Source organism: Rhipicephalus microplus, chromosome 1, assembly GCF_043290135.1.
Source record: "Rhipicephalus microplus isolate Deutch F79 chromosome 1, USDA_Rmic, whole genome shotgun sequence".
Taxonomy (NCBI): Eukaryota; Metazoa; Arthropoda; class Arachnida; order Ixodida; family Ixodidae; genus Rhipicephalus; species Rhipicephalus microplus.
In genome coordinates this window covers 264,376,789-264,401,514 of record NC_134700.1, presented here as the reverse complement: position 1 = coordinate 264,401,514, position 24,726 = coordinate 264,376,789, and the positions used below count along the sequence as shown (strand labels likewise).

Sequence of the window (24,726 nt, the reverse complement as noted above, 5' to 3'; positions counted from 1 at the left end):
CTTGTCCACCTCGTACACACAGAACATTCTGCCAGACCAATATACTGATATTTCATTTGAGAGTACAATAAACAAAGCACGTTAGCATTCACACACACAAAAAAAGTTATCTCCTCATGACAGTGAAGATAGTGTGGTCTGATGTCAGCTACTTGGGGTGTTCAAGCAGTGCAACAACTTAAGATTACAATAAATGCAGCCGTTGTACTGTACAAGTTCTTTGTTCTTAGACGAATTATTAAGTGCACAGAGCTGAGGCAATAGGTTTTTACCAAGGCACAACAACCTTTCATGGTAACACTGTAGTACCTGTAATAATAGTTACACAACTTTAATCAGTAAGAGTGATTATCAAAGATACGATGCACTCAAGCTCGAACGAATCAGTGAAGAGCAGGAGAAGTTATCTAGTATATCTTGGAGCTCAGTACCCTGATCTTTAACAAACAAGCAAAGAGCCAAAACCTGCCATGCTTTGGAAGATCGATTTCAAAGTGATCCAAACTTTTGCTCTAAAGTTATTACTCATGACCAGCCGTACTACTATTCTTGGAATCCAGGAGAAATATTGCACATATGCACATGATTCACTAAATGTGGCCATCAAAAACAAAACAAAAAAACAAGCACATGATAGATGTTTCCGCGTGCGCGCACACACACAAATAGTATCCAAGGATAGGAAAAGCTACCTAGAAGAATCCACTGCATGCAATTAACTCGAAATGTGAGGTACGATGCTCACACAGCAGAATTGTGCACTGCGATAGGTCTGCCCAGCGTAGCGCTAGTCCACTACTATTTATGTGCTGTTATTGCCAGCAGCTCTTCGATGTGCCAAAAAATATCCAGCAGGTCCCATTTAAACAATGCTCAGATTCATGTAATTATGCAAGATTACCGTGTGGTGCTTTGCATAGCAAATATGTGGCATATTGCTGAATGTTGGCTGTGGAAGAAGTTTCCTTGCATGTTTGGCGCATGCAGCAGCATTTTGAGGTATGTTCCGCTGTCCAGAGAAGCTCCAAACAATGCTGTTTTTGATGAGACTGAAAGGTTCACAGGTATATTGCAGAGCATTTTCTTAGAAACAGTACACCTGAGTAGACCTAGTGCTTGCATTTATTAATTTATACACCCAGCAGTCCAAATCATACTTTGCAGGTTACCAAAAATATTGAATAATGAGGGAAAGGCAGAGTACGTGCTGCTGCAAAACATACACAATCTCGGGCACAAAATTGGGGAAGACAAATAATCGATGCAAATAAACTTAGAGAGGGGTAGTGAAGGAGGTCCATGGCATGGGCACTGAATGACACGGAAGATAACAGCAAAATACAACCCCCGTGACGGCAGGAGACGGCCCAGGGAGGCTCCGAGAAAAAAACTTAAGGCACTTGGACTGACAAAAAATGCGCTGAGAGAGAGAGTGAGGTCTCTTGTACGCCCAGTGCGGTCATCGCAAAAATATATCCTCCAATAATAACATGCCCACCAAGCTCTCTCTCCCTCTATCCCTCTGCACGCAACAGAAGTAGTTAAGCGCCCAAAAATCTCGGACTCCCTTGCCTGTGCTCGCCCGTGCTGTGCAGCTACGCTCAACTCTGCCCCTATTGGTGAGCTACACCCCTCCCTCTTTCAATGTCAGAGAAAGCTTCAGGAAAAAAAAAATAGGGGGGGGGGGGGAGTGAGAAGGAAAAGCGACTATTTACAAACAATCTGAACATTTCGTTCGTCAGTTGCCATCCTCCTATCTAGGCTTCAGTGGAGGCCGGTCAAAGAAAGTTACATTTTGCCTTTAGGGCCATTTGCCAAAACACTTCTTGCTTTTGTCACACACAATTGAAAATAATAATAATAATAATAAGGCCCTAATGGCTGTCTTCTGCCTTTCCCTAACTCTGTCTTGACTAGGCCCTTTCATCAAGCGTCAAAAACACCATCTCCCATATTAGGAAAAAAAAAAAAAAAAGCAAGACCATACAAACATTACTAAACCAAATGAGCACAATAAACACACTCTGAACATGGGAGAGGGAAGGAAAATGAAATCCGCAGATGAAATGGCAGCAAACCCGCATTTGTTGCTGCACTAGGCACACCAAAATGAGAGAACAGAACATAAGAAAAACTTGCAGTGCGCTTGCTTTATCCCGATTTTGTGGACCTCTTCACAAATTTGAGGCGACAGATGAAATACATTCATACCCGCAAGGAAAAGAACTGCAATAATCAAGAATAAAGGAAAAGAAAGAACCCTTAGGGCTGACCAACTGTATGTGCAAGCTTCCCAAAACGCCCTGCTGGCATAGCACACTCCACTCAATCTGAAAATTGCACTGCACACTTTCTCTCAACATTAGCCTTTGCTCACACCCTGGTCTCGATTCACATTGAAGCCTGCCTGTGCAAACTTGTCACCATAAGCTGTAGTAAAAATCAAAATCCTACATGGCAGGCAATTTTTTTTTCTCTTGAACTGGCTTTTTATGTTTTCATTTTCATAGCCGGCTATAGTGCATTGGTACCGCAACATTGCATAACATGCTGCAAGCTAAGCATACATTCGTTGAGAAACCAGGTGGTACTAATGCGAGAGAGAACATGCACTGCGACATCAGCCGTGGCAACACCGTGTTACAAAGAACTTTGCGAGCGAACAGTTTTTTGTTTACAAAAAGACAAAAAATAATGGGGCAGGCACCTCGCACCACGGTTGCCAGTAAACACAGCTTTGACGACAGAAATATCCCGCAGACAAGCTCACACAGGAGACGGAAGACCGCCAGGAAAACAAACGGGAAGCATGCGAGATGCGCACTTAATGGGCAGCATGCCGCAAATATGTGACACAGCTCGTTATGCTGTGCAGGTGGGCACCACCACTTTGGAACATCTAGGTGCCTCTGGATGTTGTTCGTAACAATTGGCTTTCAAAGATTATACAAACACAGACAATAACATATAAAGAAAAAAAAAAGCTATCCACTCCGTTGTTTTGAATGGTAGTAACACTCCTACAAGAACAGTGCTGGAGAACACCAATGGCCTACCTGCCATCATGTCGGGTCTCTTATGTGATCACAAATAAAAATAAGGAAAGAAAGAAAGAAAAAAAAAAATGCCCCAAGAGGGCAGGGCAGGCTTTTCGTGAAGTGCCAGTGTTGTCTCGTCACTAGCCCTACCCTGGGCAGCCCCTTTTAGAGAAGTCGGCCATGCCTTCACGCAGTCCTTTGCCGATTGGCCACTGCCCAGCACGCGTGAAGTCTTGTAGCACGTATGTTGTTATCATGCTGGTTGCGGCGGAGCCCGTGGTGAGTGGGTGGAAGGTGCTGTGGTCCGTCACCTACCACCCTTGCATATTGGCCAGCAGCAAGCAAGGCCGTTGGTACCTTCCTCTTGGGAAAAGCCTCGTGGTGTAGCCACACATGGCTTCCAAGCACACCATCAGCAACATTTTGGAACAGGAACAAAAGTGCTCCTCCCATGCGGACACTGAAGGTCTCGCACAGCGAGGAGGAGCAATGTTCTTTCATCCGGACCGACCGTGAGGTGATTGGTAGGAGGCGGGCAGTGTGCGCGCGCGCGACGTGAATGGAGAGACAAGAGTCATAAAATCAACAAATACTGTCGTCACTTGCACAGCACAGTACCCTTTTTGGGAGCCACTACCTCCTGCCGAGGCCGTTTTGGCAAATGATGTCCTTGGCACCTCGCGTGGTGGCGAGGATAAGCGTTGTGGCTGCGAGGGCCACACATCAAGCCTTGCACAGTTAATGGGCATCTTCACTTGGTGGGCTGCGGTGTCTGTGGGAGCCAGCGGCTGCAGATCGACGGTCGCGCGAGTGCGCACGGGGCTCCATCCTCCGGCCAGGGCCCCTCTGCGGCTGACCCACTGGTGCTTGCTCTGGCCGCTGGCCATGACCTGCAAAGAAGGGTCATTCATTCACCCTCAACACCATGATTTAATAGTAAACAAAATCTCGAGGTGCAGCTTACATAGCCTGCTTATAACGCAAGTCGCCAGAGCCACGAGTATCTGCATTATAAAGGGTATCGCAGTGCAGTCAAACACGGACTTACTGAACTCAAAGGAGATTGCAAATTGGTTCGATATATGAAAAATTTGATAGAGTATAACCAACAATAGGCACATTCTAAATGACAACTGATTCCGCACACACGCGACAGCAGAATGTTTTATTTGCATGAAAAAAAAAAAAGCTTATCTGGGCCTGCTCCTCAGTTTTCGAAATGAAGTTGAAAACGCGTCTCGATCTTATCCAGGCTTTCCAGGTGCGACAATCCTGTTCTCTCCTTGTCGTCGAAATAACGACGAATTACGCCATCGCCATTTTAGTAGTGGATCACGCGTGTGTAGCCACAGTATCCTCCTCGTCACTTCATCTCTCGGCCTGGGCATGCTGGGTGTCCCTACGACCGCAGCTACAATGTCCTCCTCAGCGAGGCTCGCAACGGCCTGAACATTGCAGTGCGCTCACAAAATCGTTTGCAGACGCTACGGGTGGAACGGCTGCTGGGAAGAGGGACAACTCGCGAAATGCGTCTATGTGCTCGTCGTTGCGGTCTTCACTGGTTTGCGAGTTCAGCCGTCTCGAAGCCTGCCTTGAGAAAGCAGTTGACCACTGTGTCAGTCTTCACGTCTCGCCAGGCACCTGTGATTATTTGAATGGCACCAAGAAGGTCAACCTTCAGCTCAGTGCCCATGCGGAGGTTGACAAGCAGCTTAGCAAGGAGTCGCCTGCTATAGTCATTCCTTGAACAGCTGATGCGTCATCTACGCCTTCTTGTTCGAGGCGTAGTGGACGGGGAGCTGCTCACAGTTCACGATGCCCTTGCTTTCTCAATCACAAAGGGCTGGAGCTTCCAAGACCTATCATTGCTGGCTCCAACAGAACGCTCAGGCGAACTTTACTCATTTTGCCCCCAGACACGTACCGTATTTACTCGATTCTACCGCGCCCTCGATTGTAACGCGCACCCGATTTCCACCGCGGGGAAAAAAAAAAAAAAGTGAGACATCGATTGCAACGCGCACCCATTTTTTCTCGTTGGCCTGCACGATCACACCACTCGAAAAAACGACTCCTTTCGGGAGCGTCTTCCATTTAAATATGAGGTACGGGCGAAGCTTGTGTCCATCTGACGTGTAACAGAGCTTTCCGTCACGGTAGTTTTACCGTGGACCGATGTCAGCACGCGAACTTGCTTCGCCCCCTTCTTCTCGACGGTTGTGGTGCCAGGCATGTCGAAGTAAAGAGGCGTCTGATCGGCATTCCCGATTTGCCCAAGCAGGTAGCCGTTGTTGCGCCGCAAGTTTAGGACGAACCTCTGAAAACTGTGAAGCTCTTCATCGTACTCCTCCGCAAAACTTTTTGCATATGCACGTTCCCCTTCGGAGGTAAAAGCCTTTCCTTTTCATAAAGTTAGTTAGCCAGCACCTGCTCGCTTTAAACTGGCTCCGCATTAGACCTTTTTCCAAGACTAATTGCATAGCCCGCACTTGGAGTTCTGTCGTCACGGGCCGCTGTGCCGCTCGCTGCTCAAGCACATACTCGCCGAGCAGCTCTTTAATTTGCGCAAACCGACCCTGCTGTGGTCCCCTGAAGCCTTTGCGTGAAGCTTTGCTGTCGACAATCTTCTGCTTTTGTTTCCGCCGGTCCCGCACGCACGTTTCGGGAACTCCGAACGACCGCGATGCGGCCCGATTTCCGTCAGTTTCGGCACACGCGATGACTTTTCTTTTAAAAGCGGCATCGTGGTGCACTTGAGTTTTTGGAATCGGCCCTTCCAAGCCGTCGATGCTAATGCACTACTAGATGACGAACTCCTCAGCACACGTACAAAGTGCCGCACATGAGAAACACATAGGCAGAAATGGGCGACGCGCCATGCCGACGCACATAGGGGGCGGCCATTTTGGATTTGCCGATGGCAATAGATTGACCCACGACCTCCTCTATGTGGATTGACCGCAATTTTTTGGTTCGTACTCGATTCTAACGCGCATGCGATTTATGAACTCGCTTAACCGGAAAAAAGGTGCGCGTTAGATTCGAGTAATTACGGTACTATCTCAAATGTCGAGTCTTGCTCGGCAACATTTGCCAAAAGAGACCAGTCTCATCGACGTTGAAGATCTCCACAGGAGAAAACTTAGCAGAGATTTCCAGCCACTCCTCCGTCACCCACTGTTGGATGTCCTGGCTGCTGACGGCTTCGCTTTCACCAATGATAAACTTTAATCGTAGCAACGAGATCTACTGTATTGACATGCAGCCTCTGAAAGAGTACGACAATGATTTGGTGCTGCATACTACAGGCTGATGTGACTGAAGAGCAGGACGCTGGCATCATCCAGGCGACGGGGAAGGAGAGCTTTTGCGAGGCTTCTTGACAAAGCACAAGGTTTATTAACATTTTTACAACAGTTCAATAGACTAGGCGTCGAGACGCGCCTTTACATGAGACATGACAAGCCCAAGCGAAGGCCAGAGAGAGAGCACTGAGCGAACACTTGACGCGCTTTTGATACACTCGTCCGTGCAAGCGCTTCTTATCGAACGCCGACTGCGCGTCTCAGTGACCACGATGCGCGTTCGAAGTGGCGCACACAGACGCCTCTTGCGTTGCTGCAGGACGCAGACCGCGTTGGCAGGGCTCACCTATGACTGTCTCTTGCAGGGCTATTGTCCTTGCTCTGCCAGTCATAACAAGGCATACTGCATGCAAATCACTGCTGTAAAGCAAACCACCTGGTGTCGCGCTTGAATAAACGCAGTCATACTTCTACTGCGCTAAATTTTTTTTTTTGATTACATCATCAACTAGCGACGAAGCTCTGTGTTTTTTGCTGCAGATGGAAATCTGTGCCATCTGAAAACAGCGCACTGTCAGTCACAATTCCCGCATCGCGTTTTGATCTTGACAGGAAGTGCTGAGTGAAATCTTCCTTTTGTGCTGATTGATTCTCCATTGAAAGATGGTGAAGCGGTGCCCAGACCACTTCTTGTAAGCGGGAGTGGTGTGAATAGGCACTTTATTTTATTTCAATATGCCAGAGATGCTCTGCATGCGTGTATCTCTGGTGCTATGTTATCTTGGCACCCGAGATACACACGCAGTTCGAAACAAGATACAGCCAAACCACTTTACAAGAGACACTGATGTAAGGACACCAGTGTTCCTACAGCAAAATAGGGGTTGATAAGAAAATGCATATGAGGTACCCTGCTTATAAGAGGAAATTGCTGCCCAGAGCATTTCTCTTATAAAGGGGTTGAACTGTAGCATCTGCGCGTGCCGATTGTTTTTGCATCCAAAAAAAGCGTAGACAACTTCTTGTAAGCAGGAGCAGCATGAATAAGCACTTTTTCACATTTTAAAATTTCAGAGATGCCGCTTGCCATCCATAGATACACGCCTTAGCAGTTCAAAACAAGATGGCATCTGTGTGCCCGGCAACTGGAAAAAAGCGCTCACTCGAGTTCCGAAGACCTGGCTTTGTGGGCTCCTTAGGTTGCTCAGGCACAGCTTGCGTCGCAGCTCTACTTTTGGCCATGGCAGCCACTTCCGAATAGGTCAGCTTGCGACCTCCCTCTTCAGCAACTGCTGCAGTCTTCTGAGTGACCTGTCAACATCATTTTTATTAACGCAGAGGCAGGCACTAGAATAGGGAACTCATGTACGTGAGTGTTGGCACCTAAGATCTATCAAAGAAGCTATGGTGAAACCTCAATTATAGTTTAAGATCATATAATAGGTCGAATTCCAAGCAAAAAATAACTTGTTCCAGACTAAATCTCCGTAGAAATAATGTGCTGAAAATGTCGATCACACTACTGAATGGGGATATGGAGGACAGCAAGACAAAAATGCCCAAATGATTCTAGCAACAACATTCGGAGTAGACATTATATAAGTGGTCATTAAGAAAGTAAATCCGGATCAAAAATGATACGTAGAACTTAGATCAAAGAAAGAACAGTGAAACCTCGTTAATTCGAACTCGGTTATTTCGAAATCCCGCTTCATTCGAAGGATTTTTGCGGTCTGGTATTTTTCAATGCAAGTTTGAGCAGATAATTTGAAGCAGCGGCCGGCACCAGACGGGTTCATTCGATAACTTAGGTTGCCATGTGCCGTTTCTACATCCATATTTCGCAGTGAATCCACGGTACGACGGCATTAATTGCCACAAGGCAATACAACGTATTGATACTAATGAGTAGTAGCTGAAGCACCCCAATCTTGCTACTTTTGGTGCAAAAAAAACAAACAAACAAAAAAAAAGGTCTTGTGGTCAACCAAAACATGAGCCTGCAGAAAACGAGCCATGCTTCACTGCAACACGGCGGTGACACGCCAGCAGCTTATCGCATGTTTCTCTCAACGTCAGCGGGTTATGGTTTACCCATTCTTTCTGGGATCAATAAAGAACAGTTTAGCTGAAATCGCGATGTATGTGAACCTCCAATCGCCAGTTGCTCCAGCAATTCATGTCTTTGCGCTGCTGGCAGGCTTCTTGCCAGCAACACCTACTTCGAAAACAATGTTCGAAAGTTTCGAAGATCATTTTGTCCAGCTAAATCACATCGTGAGCTTCATCCATCATACTGGCCATTACTAAATTCATAATTATAATAAAAAGATGGTAGAATCATGACGTGCTGACGCAGCGAGGAGGAGGCAACATGCTGACCGCGTGTCACTACTGTTTTGCAGTGAAGATGTTTGGTTTTCTGCAGGCGCACACTTTAGTCGATCCCTACCGCGTCTTCGTTTTTTTTTTTTTTTTTTTCAGTGGCAGCAGCGAGTCCTCTGTTCCTTTATGTTCGTGGCAAAATAAAGACCAGGTACTGCTAGAAAACATGACCTTTGGAGCCACAAGCTAGCTGCCACAGCAAGCTACGAGCACCGATTACTATGAATAGCTATAAGTTCTTTGCATTACACTTTTTGTGTATTCTGTTAATTCGAAAACCCGTTTGATTCGAAGCTTTCTTGCAGCCCCAAAGACTTCGAATTAACGAGGCTTTATTGTATCAACAATAGAACTGTTTCTGCCACTACGTCATGGCGCTCTTTGGCCCTTGTGCCTTTGGATATCGAAACCACGCAATAAAATACGACACCTACAGCAGTGGACACAGACTGTGCGGTAGCTGTTGCAGCTGGTGTTGGTACTGTTGGTGCCGTTGCAGTAGGAGCAGCCGGAGTTGAATTCACAACAGGGGTAATGGTAGCAGTAACTGCCTCTTCAGTGGGCACTGGGCTTTGAACCCTCGCGGGGACCTCCACTTCCTGAGAAGAACCTTCACGCCTGCAATTGGGAATGGCTCTGAGTTGCATGCACATTGCTAACAGCACTGGAAAGTACAGCATATTCTCAGTAAACGGGTACCTGTTAAATACCGTATTTACTCGCGTAATGATCGCACACGCATAATGATCGCACCCCTAAATTTTGTTGGCTAAATTCGACTTTTTTTCCCCGCGTAATGATCGCACCCTGAACTTGCCGCATCGACATGTCATGTGCCAAGTCTAGCTGAATGCACCTATCATTGTTTCTATGATCTGAAAGCGGGCATCACTATGCTAATGCCATAAATATACAGATTTAAATGAAAGCATTCCTTATTTAGATGGAAGAAACTGTTTCGACGCGTGTGACGTACTCACAACCTCCATGACTGACGCAAAGAAGAAAAAAAATACGGCGGCTTCGCTTCACGGAGTGCTTCGCTCTGTCAGCCGCCATGTTCCTTTGACATCCCGCACTGTTACAGAGGCGGCCGCCTGTTGGTCGACCTGTGTTCATCCCGCAGCAATGTCCCCCCCCCCCCCCCCCCCGAGACCACATTTTGTGTGTGTGTGTGCGTGTGTGTCTGCTTTGTGATGGTCTGTTGAAGAACCGTTTCAAGAAACATGGGGCAATATGTGGGCTTTTATGCCGCGTTCAAGCTGAAGGCACTTGACTACGCGCTAGAGCACGGCAACTGCGCTGCCGGCAGACATTTCGGCGCCGACAAAATCCGGATTCGATATTGGGAAAAAACAGCGCGACAGGCTGATGGCTACTAACAGCACGCAATGGCCTTTCCGTGGACCCAAATGTGGCAAGTTCCCTGACATTGAAAAGGCAGTCCTCGAATACATGAAGGACATGCGCAAGGACGGTTATGCAGTGTCATTAGACATGATACGGACGCAGACGTGCACAGTTTCCCGGAGTCTGGGAATAGCCACAAAGCACTTCCGCGCCATTTCCGGCTGGACGACGCGCTTCATGCGGCAGAATGGACTGTCACTGGCATTTCTAAAGCGCTTGACGGAATGGAAGACGAGTCTCTGTGGGACAGGGAATTGTGCGGCGACGACACTGACACCAGTGATGCTTCGGAGTCTGAATGAACGTTAAAGGGTCAGAGAGGTAAAAAATAAAAGGGCAGTGTGCCATGCATGTAGCTCCTGCGTAATGCGTGCATTTTATTACAAAAATAATCCTTAATTTACTTTTATTTTTGGTTATGTTCATGATAGCTACCGTAAGAATTCTGATTAGTGACTTTTTTGCGTTTCCGGTGCTCAGAATATTTTTTTCCCGGAAAATTTACCCCGCGTAATGATCACATCTCGAAGTTGGAGTCAATTTTTTGGAAAAAAAAAACAACAACAAAAAGTGCGATCATTGTGCGAGTATATGCGGTAAAGCTACTGCTTCATTAAATGGTATTGCCTCTGCTATGTGCATTGGTTTCGGGCTTGTATTCTTGTATTCTGCACCCATGTTCATCTATCACTTAGTGAATGGAACTGCTGTTACATGGAACATATTTTCCCAGTTCCTTGAGCTTCCATTTACTGAAAGTCTACAGTATACTGAAAGAGAGAGAGAGAGAGACACATAGTGCCCAGAGAGACACAAAGTGCCCAGTTGCATTTTACTGAGAGACTAAGCGAAATAAAAATGAGCAGTCTGAAACTCTCTTCACGATATATGGCTGAACAAGAGCCAATTACTTCTAGATGCTTGTTAAGAAATTATTTGCAGATCGTAAACTTAACCATGCACAGATACCTAGTGCCCCACAAATTACTGTTGCACTGGGGTGGTTTAAATCAGAAGGGGAATGCTTTACCTGAAGCTTTTTGCGATTTTATATATTATGGTGAAACTGATTGCTCTTTAAGTATATTTATGTATATATTTGAAATACCAACAAGTTGGTTTCCAGTAAGACGTGTATTTTTCAAAGTGTCAAACATTTTAGTAGTCTTTGTGGCGGCAAAATTTTTTTCCTGGACAGATAATTACAAAGTCGGCAAATCACAATTACCTAGGATGAAAACTGTATGCAACAAAACAAGATTGGGTGTTCCAAACCCAACTGAACAACAGTTAAGGCGTGTCGAACATTTGTGATCAAAATCCAGACTTGACGTGTGAATATTCTGCCAAAGGGCACTTCAGGATTGCCAGGTTGAGAAAAATCGAGCACGAGGAGACGTAAGGGCGCAAAGCCCACACTGCTGCACTAATCAAGCAATCACCTGTCCGTAACCTCAGACACTCACATGGCTGTGTTTGGAGACACAGGAGATGCGGGTGGAGTTAGCATTGTCGCTGGGAAGTCGCTGCCATTGGTCAGGGTGGCACTGTCCTTGGTGACGTGGGTCGATGCCAAATTGGCAGTGCTGGCAGCCACTGCAGGACTCAGGGCAGACTCTGCTGTTTGCGTTTTACAGTCACGCATGGGAGGTTTGGTCGAAGACGAGGCTCCTGGGGCTGCTGCGATTGTGGCCGACGTGGAAACGGGTGCGGCCGCTGGTAAGCATGGGCTGACAACAGCACTGTTGCTTAGTGTGCGGCTAGGGGCAGCACCACGAACTATGTCCGAGAGCCTGCTGTTGGCTGTCACTGCAGCGGGCGTCGTTAGAGCCAAAGAGCTTTCATCCAACACAGCTCCCTGGCCCAACGATTCCTCCTCCTGAAAGTTAATCCAAACGAAAAAACTTGACGAATCTTGTGTCATTGGATGAATTCGAGAACAACTTGCTCACCACCGAAACTATGCTACTCCAATGGAGCACTAAACTGCGTTCCAATGATGCGATGCCTATTTTCATTGGGAATCGTAGGCTGCACAAATGCGCACACACGTATTGGGGACAGCTGAACAAGCTTGTTTTGCCAATTTTTCCTAGCAGTGTTTTGTAATACTGCTCTACCATGACCATGAGCTCTTTGTGCGAGGGAGATGAATTGCTTCACAGTCTTATAATGAAGAGCTCTACAACAACAAACTTTCTTCAGATGCCTAAGTATGCTTACTAATTAAGATGCACAGATACTTTAGAAACCTCCAAGGGTATTTTAAGGCTAATGCACACTGGCAACTATTTAAGGCTAATGCACACTGACAACTAGCAGCGGTCACGCGACCATTTGCTACTGGTCCCAAGCAGTCACGAATGGTCGCAAAGAGACTGCTTTGAGCCGGTGTGCACCAACCTTTACAGTAAAACCATAGCAAACCCTACTAGACAAAATGATCAATTAAGTTGCGAACGACATTCGGTGCAGTTTTTCCAATGTCCCAGCAGCGGTAAACCAGGTGTTCCGGGCAGAAGTGGCCGGATGGAACACCAACGATGCTTGACCGTGGTTTTCACTGTTGCACCCATTTACGAGCAATGAGTGCAATGGCATCCTCACTGCAGATACCTAAGGTGCATTAAGATTCCAGGGAAACACTGTTTTGTTGATGCAAGTGCATCAGGGTTTGCCTGTACAGCACTTCAGTGAAAGTGAGAATATACACACAGAAATCCTCATCAATTTGAATTCCCATGGTCCCGCATTTCCATCCCCACGTCTCTTTTCAAATAATGGGAAAATGAACATATCACTACATGCCATAGACCATTTTTCTTTCTTGCACTGGTCCCAAATAGGCTGAATTTCCTCTTCCATGCATTTTCAACATCCCTGTGTGGCATTACCTCATCGCTTTGCAAGCCCACAATTTCCCTGGGTTTGCAGTGAAATAGGGAATCAATGGCAATATTACAATATTGATCGTGATATCCTGCTATATATGCTATGCTTGAATGTGGTTGCATCAAATTTTTATGTGTAATGTTTGTATAAAAAATTTTTCTGCTATCTAACTGCCTCGTTCTCAAAGGAAAGCAGCAGCATTGTAAAAATATAACAGAAGATTTAGATGTCAACAGTTCAAGGCATGGCACATTTGTCATGTTCGCTCATTTTCCGTTTCGATTCTAATCCACATTTTGTAGGATGTCCAATTGTAAGACATAGCTTGCTTCAGTGCAGTAAGCAGGCATAACCAGAACAAAGTGGCTTCAAGTTCACCAGCACGTGCCAATGCTTCATGCACACAACCATATCCACACCCACCCACTTGCCCGTTCACGTGCATATGCGCAAACACACACATGCACCATTTGTGATCTAATCGTGAAAGTACATTAGGGCCTCCAAGATTTATCTCAGAAATTAACACTCATATTACGATTACGGGCGATATTGACAATCAGTCAATCTGGCAACAGGGTGCAGATACGTGCACAGGAGTTTGCGTACCCACTCGATTGCCTTCCATGACATCATGGGGGGGAGCACCTGTTCTTCTGGGTAGCAGAGTGAAAAATCTGTTCACAACATCCGCACTCAATGTTCTCTAATGGGCCTTTGTCACCTTGAAATATGCATGAGCCCCAATTGTACGTTCCAGATTCAATTGTATACCTCATCCATATATTTTTTAAAAATGATAAAGCCTGCCCAGACAAGGAAGAGAAGAAAATTACAATGGAATACAGCATCAACACAGTCACTGTAGCTTACCAGGAAGCCTGGCAAAGGTGGAAAAGCAGCTTCCTCCAGATCGAACTTGGGAGCTTCAGCTTCTTCCCTTGATTTGCCGCAATCTGCATTGCTGCTGTCCTGATAAAATAGACCAGCACATTCCGGTTTACTTGCGTAATGAACACACTCATAATAAACACACCCCCAATTTCAGCCGTCAAAATTTGTTTTTTTTTTACCTCTGCATAATAAACACAACCTCTACATTCCGTTGCAGCCCTGCTAACTGACACATGGCGCCGCCTAGCCCGTTGGATCTCTTTCATTTTTTATTATTATGCCGACCCCCGCCAGCCAACTTGGCACCTTATTGTTTTTGCACAGAATGTCCCTAGTCTCCTTTATCTTTGTGTACAGTGGGGTTCACGAACGGTGCGACTGTTGAAACATCGCAGCCGACAAGCACACAGCAAGCGAAGGTCACGAAACTGCCCGTGCCAGCCAACAGTCTCTTACTGCAAATACGAAACTTTACGACCCAACATGCAAGCGATATTAGATGCCGACAACAGGATTCGCTGTCGCCATGGCTGTCACAAAGGGCCATTAGCTGCCATCATGTCGCAGGTTTCTGGAAAACCGGAAGAAATCTCTCAAGGCCCACAAAATATCGTGACTAATTCTGCAACATGGTAACACCCTTGACTTTCACTTCAATTGCAATCTGCTCTTCGTGCTCATCTGCCATGCGTACTTGAAGGAACGCAAGGTATACAGTTAAGCCTGGATATAACGAAATTGATGAAGTCTCGGAAAAATTAGTTATAAAGAGGATTTTGTTATATGCAAGTTTGGTACAAAAATACGGAAAATAAACGCGCAAATTTGGCAAGAGGGGTACTGAAGGAGAGCTACCCAAAACACTTATTTTACAGTAAAAAAAACTTATTATTGTGATAGCAATTACATGGACACACTCGGCGGGTTTTTTCCATTGTCCCCATGTTCCGTAACAAGTCCAAATTGATGAATTGAAACTCATTTTTTTTGTGCTTCTCACCGTAGATACAATTCACCGACGTCGTTAATTTGAGATATTTCAATTTTTCTAGAAATTTATTGTGCCTATAATTATGATTTTGAGAGCCTAAAACAGTGTTTTACCTGCCTGTCTTTGGTGCCTAAAACACACTTTTTTAGTGCCTAAAAATCTAGCCTCTAGTCTGATATCAACCAACGAACATAAGTGAAGTGCAACAAAGAAGCCGTTTCTAAATAGTGTACGCATATGTCAATCACAAAAGGCTAAGCGACCTAACTTTTTTTTTTTTTTTTGCATTACCGGATTTTTCGCTCAGCCCTAGAAGGTTTTCATAAAATGCGCTCCACATAACAAAGGCACCCCGAACTTTGCTCCAATTTTTGAGAAAAAAGAAAGTGCGTTCAATATCTGAGTAAATACCGTATCTAAGGCTGTATGCACATAAAGTGGATTGAAAAATTTAACTGGTAAAATACTCACTGCTTTGTTGGAGCCATTTTCTTCTTTTTTCCTCCGTCGCATTCGGCTGCTAAGGAGAGAAAAAGAGAGCAAAAGAACAAGCAGTAGTAAGTTGACATAGAAATCTGCTCACCCCCTTAAGGTGGAACATAGCACGCAAAATAATTTCTTGATCAGTTTTGACGCAAGTTCATGAGTGTATATGTATATCTTGGAGCATGTTATTTTCTTAACGAAGAGTAGCAGCATAAATCAACAAATCACAACAATAATTATGAATTGGAACTGTCAGCAGTATAACAAAAATGAATGTTCTGAACTTGTTTGAAAAAAAAAAAAAATTATGGTATATTGAACATTTGTGGGTGTGTCGATTTCAAGCTAGGACCTCACTCGCAAATGTTGAACCTAACGCAACTTTTCTTCAAATGAGTTTAGAACATCCATTTTTGTTGTACTGCACAACAGTTCTGATTCACTCTGCAACTCTGCTTATAAAAAAAAATTGCTCTCAAAAAGGTACATAGAATATTTGGCATTCTTGAAAATACAGTCCACTGCCGACATTTCGAACCCCCGAATTTTCGGACATGCCTGATAATTCCGACATCTTCGCGGCACCACCACGAGCCCCATAGAATCAATGTATAAGGAAGTCTAAAATTTCGGACGCTTGAACCCCCCTAAGTCCAATTTTCCGGACTTTTTGACGCGACGGAAGGTCGGAAACTACAACTGACCTCCGGTGGAAACCACCACAACTGCCTCACACGCGATTACGATCGCATAAATGAGCGAGCCGCTCTACTGTGGTGGCATCTGTTGCTTGGACTCGTTGATCGTTAGTGGAGAAACATACACGGCCTCCGAGATTCCTAACACTGGCCGTGTTTATCGTGCAAGGGTGCTTCGCTGACAATCGAAACTATCCACCTGGAAATTTTTTGGCGCCAATAAAGTTCCTTTCGCTTTAGCGCTTGTGCGTGCCACTCTGGCTTCCCGTGCAGCGCTTTCGCGAAGCCTTTCACCCCTTCGCACTAGAACTAACCATCACACATTGATTTGGTCTGGCCACGCTGGCTATCTTAAATGTTTACTAGCGCCACCTCCGGAGTAACCAACGCACTGTCGCCTGCCGTCGCGCCTTTTTGTTTACGTAGCCCACATGGTGTTTGGCTAGCCTAGTGCGTGGTTGTGCGATTGTGTGAAGTGTGCTCTGCAACGCTAAGCCTAGGTGCTTCGACGCTCGTCAGCAAACTCCTTTGTTCACATCGCGAGAATTTCGCTTGCCTGCGATGGCCCCCACTCCGCCTTCGTCGTCCTCGCCGATGGCATCGAAGCGCGGAAAACAGTACCGTCGGTTAACGATGAAGAAAAAAAGCCGCCATTATTAAGTTAGTGAAGAGTGGCCGATCGCAGGCTGACGTTCGTCGACGCTGACAACGCGCTCGATTTCTACGCACAGCTAACTGACGACGAAATAGTCAGGTTATGGCGGATTCAGACGACTCCGATGTCGAAAAAGAGGAAGCAACGCCTGCGCCATCTACGACCGCCAAATCGATGCAAGCATTGATGACGCTGTCATCAGTGTACAGTGATGACATGACCCTTGCTCAGATTGGGGCGAATGTGATCACATGCAAGCAGAACGCCCTTCAAAGAATAATCAACAAGTTTTTCAAGCCACTGCAGCTCAAACACCGGCTGCCCTGATGGCACCCGCTGTCGGCTGCATGCATTTTTTTAACGGCTCTTTTCAGAGCCATCCCACTGATGCTTTGGCTAGTTCCGGAAGTCTGGTACTTCGACCTTGACCCTCTTGATCCGAGAAGTATCAATGAAATGGTTCGTTTTTTTTTTCCTTGAATTGAAAATTATCAGTAAAATAATGCGTTTTTTTGCTTGGATTCATTTTTTCGGACTGCCCAAATTTTCGGACGGTTTTTCGCTCCCTGTAGGGTCAAAAAAATCAGCAGTTTACTGTACATAATTATACAAAAAAAAATAATAGCATACTTGAAATCAGCACACAAATAAACAAACTCACAAGTTTCATAAAAACTGATTAAGGAACAAATTATTTTCAAGAGCAGCATCCCGATTAGATTTTTTTTTTTTTTCATGCATAAGAAATGTACCATAAGTTAGTGGGTGTGTATGTTTGGCTCACAATGTCACGGCAGCCTCGACTAGCACCTGGCAGCATTTTCTAAAAAGTGTTCCAGGGCTCCTTTAAGGCCTTTTTAGTATGCGACACAGTTGGTTCAGGTATATAACATAATTAGTTGGAAGAAGAGTGAGCAATTTCCAGCCGAATTCAAACTTTATTTGCAATTTACCTGTAGTGTGTTGCGTCATAATGTATGGTTCACACGAGAGCCTCGACTTATTGTTGCTGTGTCCCAGCAGCAGTAAACCAGGTGCTCCGGGCAGAGGCCGAATGGAACACCAACGATGCTTTACCGTGGTTTATCACTGTTGCACCCACTTACGAGCAGTGAGCGCAATGGCGTCCTCACCGCAGATACCAAAGGTGCCTAAATCTATAAAAATTTGCCCTTCGGCTCCCTCCCAGAGCTTTACATAGCAGAAACATCGATAGATGCTGGTTGAGCGTGGGAAGACATTACTACACAACAGCACAGCTGCAATCGGTCAAAAGTAGCGTCCTGCCTCGCATGGCGAAGCCTAAACAATATTTGGAGAAAAAATAAATAAATGACCGAATACACAACCCCACACATAGAATAGAAACGTGTTGACATTGTTCGAAAAAAATAATTTAGTACGTCACTACTCGGAGCCCCATCACTGACAGTAAATCTCGAAACTGTTTTTTTTTTTTGTTCACTCAAATTTCATACCCAATGTTTTCCCCCTGACAAGCTGAAAAATTGCCGACATAAAAGCTTCGAGGTACAGTCAGCCAAATCTGGCTATCGTGCATGAGTGGCAGTTTTTCTCTGTATCTTTGCCACACAACTTTCTTAAGTTTCAAAAAAGGTGAGCAAAGCGTATGCCCACAAGGCACACATCTAAGGAGATGTTTTGTAACTTCATTCCATAACATGGCGCTGAAAGACAAAGCAGTGGCCGCTGCGCACAATAGTTCCAGTTTTCACCGACTGTACAGTTGATCCCAAACAAGATGCACTGGTGCAATAGGCTACTTCGTATAGGAAACACCAGTGCACATAAATCGAAATTGGGGCTTGATCAGAAAATGAGAAGATAATTTTTAACATACACGGAAAAAAAAAAAAAAAAAAAAAAAGGGACGGGGCAGAAAACTCAATCGTGCAGCTACTGCGTAGCAGAAAGATGTGAACTACAATTGTGCTCCGGCATAGCTTCACGGACATCGAAGAAACTACGAGGTGTGTGTGGACTTCGGCCCCCAGGTCATCGATGTCTGCGACTTGCTCCGAGAGCATACATGTTGTGGACTATGACGGTGCTAGGGCAAACATTGATGCTATCAGAAGACCAGAGAGCACGAGAGCTGCCTTCACAGCATCATTTCACTGCAGCTCATTTCTATGCACCAACTTACTCTTGGTACTTTTGTGAAGAGCCACTGCCGCCTCCAGAGTCCTTGCCCATGTCTCCCTTTGGACTTCCCCTAGAGTAAAGGGAGTAGAGAGAGTTGCCGGAATCCCGTTTGGAGCTGCCGCCAGACGCGGGCAAGAACTCCTGAATGTATGCAGGTGGGGGTCCTCCACCGCCGCCTCGGGAAAGCGGGAAGGCAGGTGGACCGGCTAGGTAAGTTGAGGGGTAGCCAGGGCCTAGGAGGCTGCCACTGTGCCGCTCATAGAAGCCCCGCGAGTCGCCATCGTAGGAGGCCCCACTAGTCCGCAGGTAGGACTTAGACGAACGGCCACCACCCCCCTGCCACAGAACAGGAAAGCCGTGACGACCTGTGCCACCCGTCCCATTCAGCGGCTTGTAGGTTGCCTGGGGTGCCAGGCCGTTCATCGAGAACACCTGTGTGCCAGCAAAGTAATGGATATTAGAGTCTCTGAAAGAACACGTCACCCTCACAATGAAACAACAGTGGCACATGCACATACACACTGAAAGAGCACTTCTATATTACTGCGGTGGTTTGATATTTCTGCTAATGGAGCAGTCCACAATGCCTAACAATAGCATTTGCACACGCACCTAAGCACATGCAACATTAAAGCATCAAATTATCGTGCAGTAAGAAGCAACATATGCTAAAATGAAGGGCTGCCAACCAGGCAGTGAAAGGCCTTAAAGAAACTAGAAAGCTGCGTTTTTTTTCTTGCTGCCCCTTGCAAAGGCAAAATAACAGAGCAGGGATAACATGCACAGGGATGGCAGGCAGGAGGGACAAAACTGAGGGATCTAATGCAGCCATGTGACGAGGAAAGACTCACCGTTCCCAGGTCAAAACACGTGGGAGTGGCGGGTGTCCAGGTCTGCAGCATAGCTGGAGGGTAGAAGGGCGGGTACAACTGGGCAGTACCCGGTCCAGCACTGTTGCTGCCCGCACTAGCTGGACCGTAGTTCACCTGCACACAACGTTACTTCTTTCTAAGCATCCTGAGGTGCATTCACAGACATTTTCCATGCCTTACAAACTACAGTGAAACCTCATTTATGCGTACCTGCCGGAGATGGCAGCATAGCTACGCACTAAACGTACTGCGCATTAAGCACCAGCTTTAAGTTTGCATCTTCTGATGTGGGCCATCGCTGCCAATAAAGGAATAATTACTGTGCCAAATATTATCCAAGTGTCTACCACAAAATGATTTCTTTTTTTTCAAAGTGCAGAAAAGATTTTGTCTGTCACTCTCACACAACCGTCCGATTGCACGCGGTGGTGACGCCATGCTGTATTTCCAAACTACATGTTGTGTCTGGAATAAGCAGCTACCATAGCGAGAATTGATATAACCAGCTGTCGGCGACATGCGTTTCGCAGTCTGCTTCTAAGCAAAAATAAAACTGGCGCAGTTTTTTCGATACGCGATACGGCTGCAGGAGAGCCATACTGTCTACTGGCTAGTTGCGTGCAGCGCTTCGCCTAGTCGGCACATGCTGTGACTGCTGATCCGCTTGCTGTAGAATACGCCTCCTCCACTTCAGACCATGCAGAGATGCGGGGATGACGAGCTTTCTGCAAGCGATGTGCACTCTGTGATGTTCTTGCAGTCCTGGCTGCAGACGGAGGCACGTTTGAGCTGGTGTCTAATAAATGCGTTCAGTATGGTTACAACAGCGCTACACATGCTTTACCGCGCACTTGTTAGCCTCAATACTAGAAGGTTTCTTGGTGCCTGCGACCTGGAACGCTGAACTCCCCGACAGCGAGCTGCTGGCGTTACTGCAAAGCGCTGCGCGCTTGAACACTATCCCACAAAACGAGGTGGCAACGAACGCGATGACCCAGCATGTGCAGCGCCTATTAAAAGCGTGCAGTAGACTCAAAGCACTGCTACGCCATGCGCCTGACCAGATAGCTGGGGATGTGACAAGGCTTGTTGTAGGCAATAAGTTATACCAGTGTGTTTGTCGGTGGTTGCCGCCTTGCCTTCAGTTTTTAATATGATTATCCGCAAAGGCATCGCCGCAATCACGCGGAACTTAAAGATCTTAACGGCCAATCTTTGCATGTATCAAGATGACTGAAAACTAGGCTTGTGCGAATATTCAAACGAATAGTTGAGTATTCCAATTCACTTCGATTTGAATTCAAACTATCGAGTAATGAACGAATAGGTGTATATTAGTCCTCATCTGCTTGTAAAAGTGGTGTCCCAGCAATGCAGGAGTGCTAAGCCGTGCGTGAAAGCACCTATTCAGGGGAAATGCGTGTTGCCGCAAAGCCCCCTTTCAAATTTAAAGGGCCCAAACCATTTTTTTTTTTCGTTGGTAACCTGTGCTAAAACATAATAACAAAACAATTATATTCAGAGTCGTGATTGAAGTCATACTAGAGAACAGACTTGAATGAAACACATCGTTACTCCCTTCAGAAATGAACCATGCAAGATTTGTTGGAAAAGGCCTCCTTCAATAGAACATTACTTGTTCAAAACTCTCCTTCCTCCCCACCATCGTTTTAACTGTCCAGGCCCTTGTCGGCGAATAAACTTCGTGGCTGTGACCCACTAGAGGAGGCGAGCTTGAGGCCTCTGCTGTATACAGAATCAAGGACGCCAACCCACCTGCAGTGGCCCCTGGTAGAAAGTGGATGCCTGTGAGGTCTGCTGAGGCGCCACAGGTGTGCTGGCGGCAGCTGGTTGGCTGTTGCTAAGAGGCTGTGCCGAGACTCCCCCTGGTGCAGGCCCACTGGTGGCAGCCTGAACAGTTGCTGCCGCAGGGGCACTACCCAACCCCTCCCCTCCAGCCATGAGATGAGGAGGCTGGTGCCGCAAACCATTCTTGTATGGTGGCAGAAATGAGGCTCGCGAGATGGGCTTGGCTTTGATGCGAGCCTGAAAAAAAGAAAGAATTGCTCTTTCACTCTAGCAATGAACCAATTAAGTTCTGAAATTCCCAAGACAAATCCATTTTACCATTAGAAGACCACCACAGTGCAGGGCTGAGGGTCAATACAGAGAAGTCTAGGAGGTTACGGAATTTATACTGTGTGACGCCTGGTTTATTTTTTTTACTCTTCTACCACACCATATTGTGCATGTTAATGCAGTGCCTTTTCCACAGCAGTTTCAAGCACTGGTATAGCTCTCTGGTGGCCCAAGTTCAAACCCCGTTTCAGTTTGAATACTTGTTCTTATTTGCTTTTTCGTTCTTATTTTGTACGATAACGATTGCGGACACCTGTGGCAACAGACAATTACAGCACCCTTGTTTCGAGATCTCAGAACAGCTTTCGCAGTTATAGGCATGAATGCCATTCAAGACTCCTAATAATTGCCGAATTAGAAAAAAAAGTTGCCGACTTAGCATCGGGAGCAAATAAGTAAGTAAGAGGGCAGGAAACCAGACTTACCATAATGGGCTTTCCTTGGAAAGAGCGCACTTCTTCACGCAGGTACCTGTACGCCTGCTGTGCATCCTCATCCGACTCAAAGGTCACATACCAGCTACTATTGTGGGCAAATTCGCAGCTCATGAACTGCGGGCACTTGTCACTGGCCTTGAATAGCGCCTCAATGTCCTGTGAAGAGGCAATGGCGATCAATGAATGACTTCCTCACAGACACTTCTGCGGCATGGGCAAGCCAAGTGCACTTACTTTGACAGGAGTGCTCTCTGGTATTTCTCGAAGAATCAGGACACAGCGTTTGTGGTTTGGGCGCACTTTTTCGCCAGCCTCATCTACTTGCACGTTGGGGGATTCTAGAGGGGAAAATACCACAATAGATCAGCTAGACTGATTGCGCCCCCTGAGTGATCCTCCCAAGTAGGCTTAGAAAAGCAAGTGCACGTGCAAGAGCTCGAAAAGGTGCAACAGTCAAAGAAGTTGTGGCATAAATAAAAAATTGTAAATAGATGGAATGGTCAAAGCATCACACAATGTTTGCCAAGTAGCTACATCTGTTTAGAATTGCCAAAAACAGGGTAGAACCAAAATTAATGTGCTTCTGGTAGCATGCCTGTCAGACTACAAAATGTGAAGTACGATTCTGTGCTGAGGTGTACTTACACAAGATATAAACAGTATATATAATATGCACAGTATTATTTTCCTTTGCCCCCTGACCCACCCTCATTTGATAAAATTTACCATGTACACTAAAAAATTCTACAATGTACACTCATAACTGAGAGCACCTGGTTTTTGTTGCTTCTAGCATAAGTTGGCCCAGTGTGATTACAATGTATTGCAATATCGAACCAGACCTACTAGACATTCAACACAATGAAACAGCAGCATTTTTCAGAAGATGACAATTTGGAAGCTGCACTGGTGCTCTAGGCAAGCTGCAAATAAAGCTCATGGAGCCACGACTGAAGCACCACAAGCAAATGCAAATTACTGAGTACCTTTAAGGGGGGACGCGGCACTTCGGGACCGAAAATCAGCCAAAAAATCGAGTTTTCGCGGACCTTCTTTTCGCGTTCCCGACATCATTGCGCACCTATTTACAAAATTTCATAGCCGAATACCATCAACTTTTATCGTTATTCAACTTCAAAAAACCGAAAACGGGCGTCCTGCCCTTTAAATTGAGGGCGAATAGCGCAGGTTTCGCCTCTACGATACGCGGGAACTACGCGCTCGATCGACGCCATTTTGGTCTTGTTTGAAAGAACGCGTTTTCAGCTGTTTTTTTTTTATTCAGTAAGCAACATTGAGCGTTTCCCCGGCTCGAAAAACGGGGCCTCAAAAACGAAGAGCCGCGCTCACTGCCATTGGCTAAACGGCGCACGTGACTGAAATGGCGCTTTCCGGTTGGCTGGAAGCTCGCGGCTTGCGCCTGCATACGCGACCCGACGCCATTTTGAAAGGGTTACCGCTGTGACGCCTCGAAATCGGCAGAGCACTCTGAAGCTTCTGATCGTATCGCCATGCCTGGAAACGCAAAAAAGTATCGGACCGTGCACGCATTTGGTCGCAGGAAATGCAAAGGTAGTGGGAGAAAGTCTACGAAGTCATCAGGGCCCTTGGTTGACTCCGACGAACAATGTGTCGACGCTCCGCGGCCGTTCAGCGATGGTGCGACCGAGCGCGTTGCCTCCGACGACGATGACGGTGAAGCGAACTCCGGACGACTACGAATCGACGCCAAGGTGGTGACAAACGCCGAAGTTGAAGAAAATCATGCCCGGGAGAAAGCGACGCTCGACTGGCTTTCATCGGCGCCAGCAACTGCACGGAAAATTGACTTTTTCACCGCAAGTTGTAGCGAGGCAACCGCACAGGACTCGGACCACGCTGCTCCTTATCTGCTTATGCATCTAGATATCCTAAACGCGATAATGGGTGCCTTGTGTTGCAAAGCCTGCCACGGACTGGCTACGATCGTCAGAGGGGATCGGGACTACGGGCTTGCCGTGAAAGTGCTAGTGCAGTGTGAAAGGTGCGGCGAGATCGCGAATGAATGGACTTCGCCCCGCACGAACGGCACGAAAACGTGCAATCCGTTTGAAGTAAATCTTCTCGCTTCGAGGGCGATGGTGGCTACCGGCAACGGCCAAACGAAAATGAATGATATTTTCGCAACAATGGGCATCTCACACCGCGGTATGCACCACAAGACGTTTCAGCGGCATTTGAAGAAAACGCTGGCACCCGCTGCAACGCGAGCGGCTGAGTCCGCTATGAGCGAATGTGCGGAAAAGGTTAGAACAATTTATGATGACTTGTGCTTCGGCCACCGGGGCAATATTGCCGTTAGCTACGACGGCACGTGGA

At 46.4% G+C, this 24,726-nt stretch overlaps 1 protein-coding gene across 9 annotated transcripts in view; it reads right to left on the bottom strand.

Annotated features, from left to right (window-relative positions):
* Positions 1–3,200: 3,200 nt before the first annotated feature.
* The window catches only part of LOC142815450 (uncharacterized), a 78,389-nt gene continuing 56,863 nt past the window's right edge, over positions 3,201–24,726 (bottom strand). For 8 of the 9 annotated variants that reach the window (XM_075894142.1, XM_075894143.1, XM_075894144.1 and 5 more), the window contains 11 exons: positions 22,603–22,706; positions 22,357–22,524; positions 21,569–21,838; positions 19,772–19,906; positions 18,922–19,352; positions 15,387–15,435; positions 13,904–14,002; positions 11,605–12,017; positions 9,163–9,346; positions 7,507–7,654; positions 3,201–3,928 (listed from right to left, as the gene is read on the bottom strand). In XM_075894142.1, coding sequence (XP_075750257.1) covers positions 3,777–3,928; positions 7,507–7,654; positions 9,163–9,346; positions 11,605–12,017; positions 13,904–14,002; positions 15,387–15,435; positions 18,922–19,352; positions 19,772–19,906; positions 21,569–21,838; positions 22,357–22,524; positions 22,603–22,706 — 2,153 coding nt within the window. In that variant the 3' untranslated portion in view covers positions 3,201–3,776. The remainder of the gene's footprint in view (positions 3,929–7,506; positions 7,655–9,162; positions 9,347–11,604; positions 12,018–13,903; positions 14,003–15,386; positions 15,436–18,921; positions 19,353–19,771; positions 19,907–21,568; positions 21,839–22,356; positions 22,525–22,602; positions 22,707–24,726) is intronic. The other variant, XM_075894140.1, reaches the window with a different exon arrangement.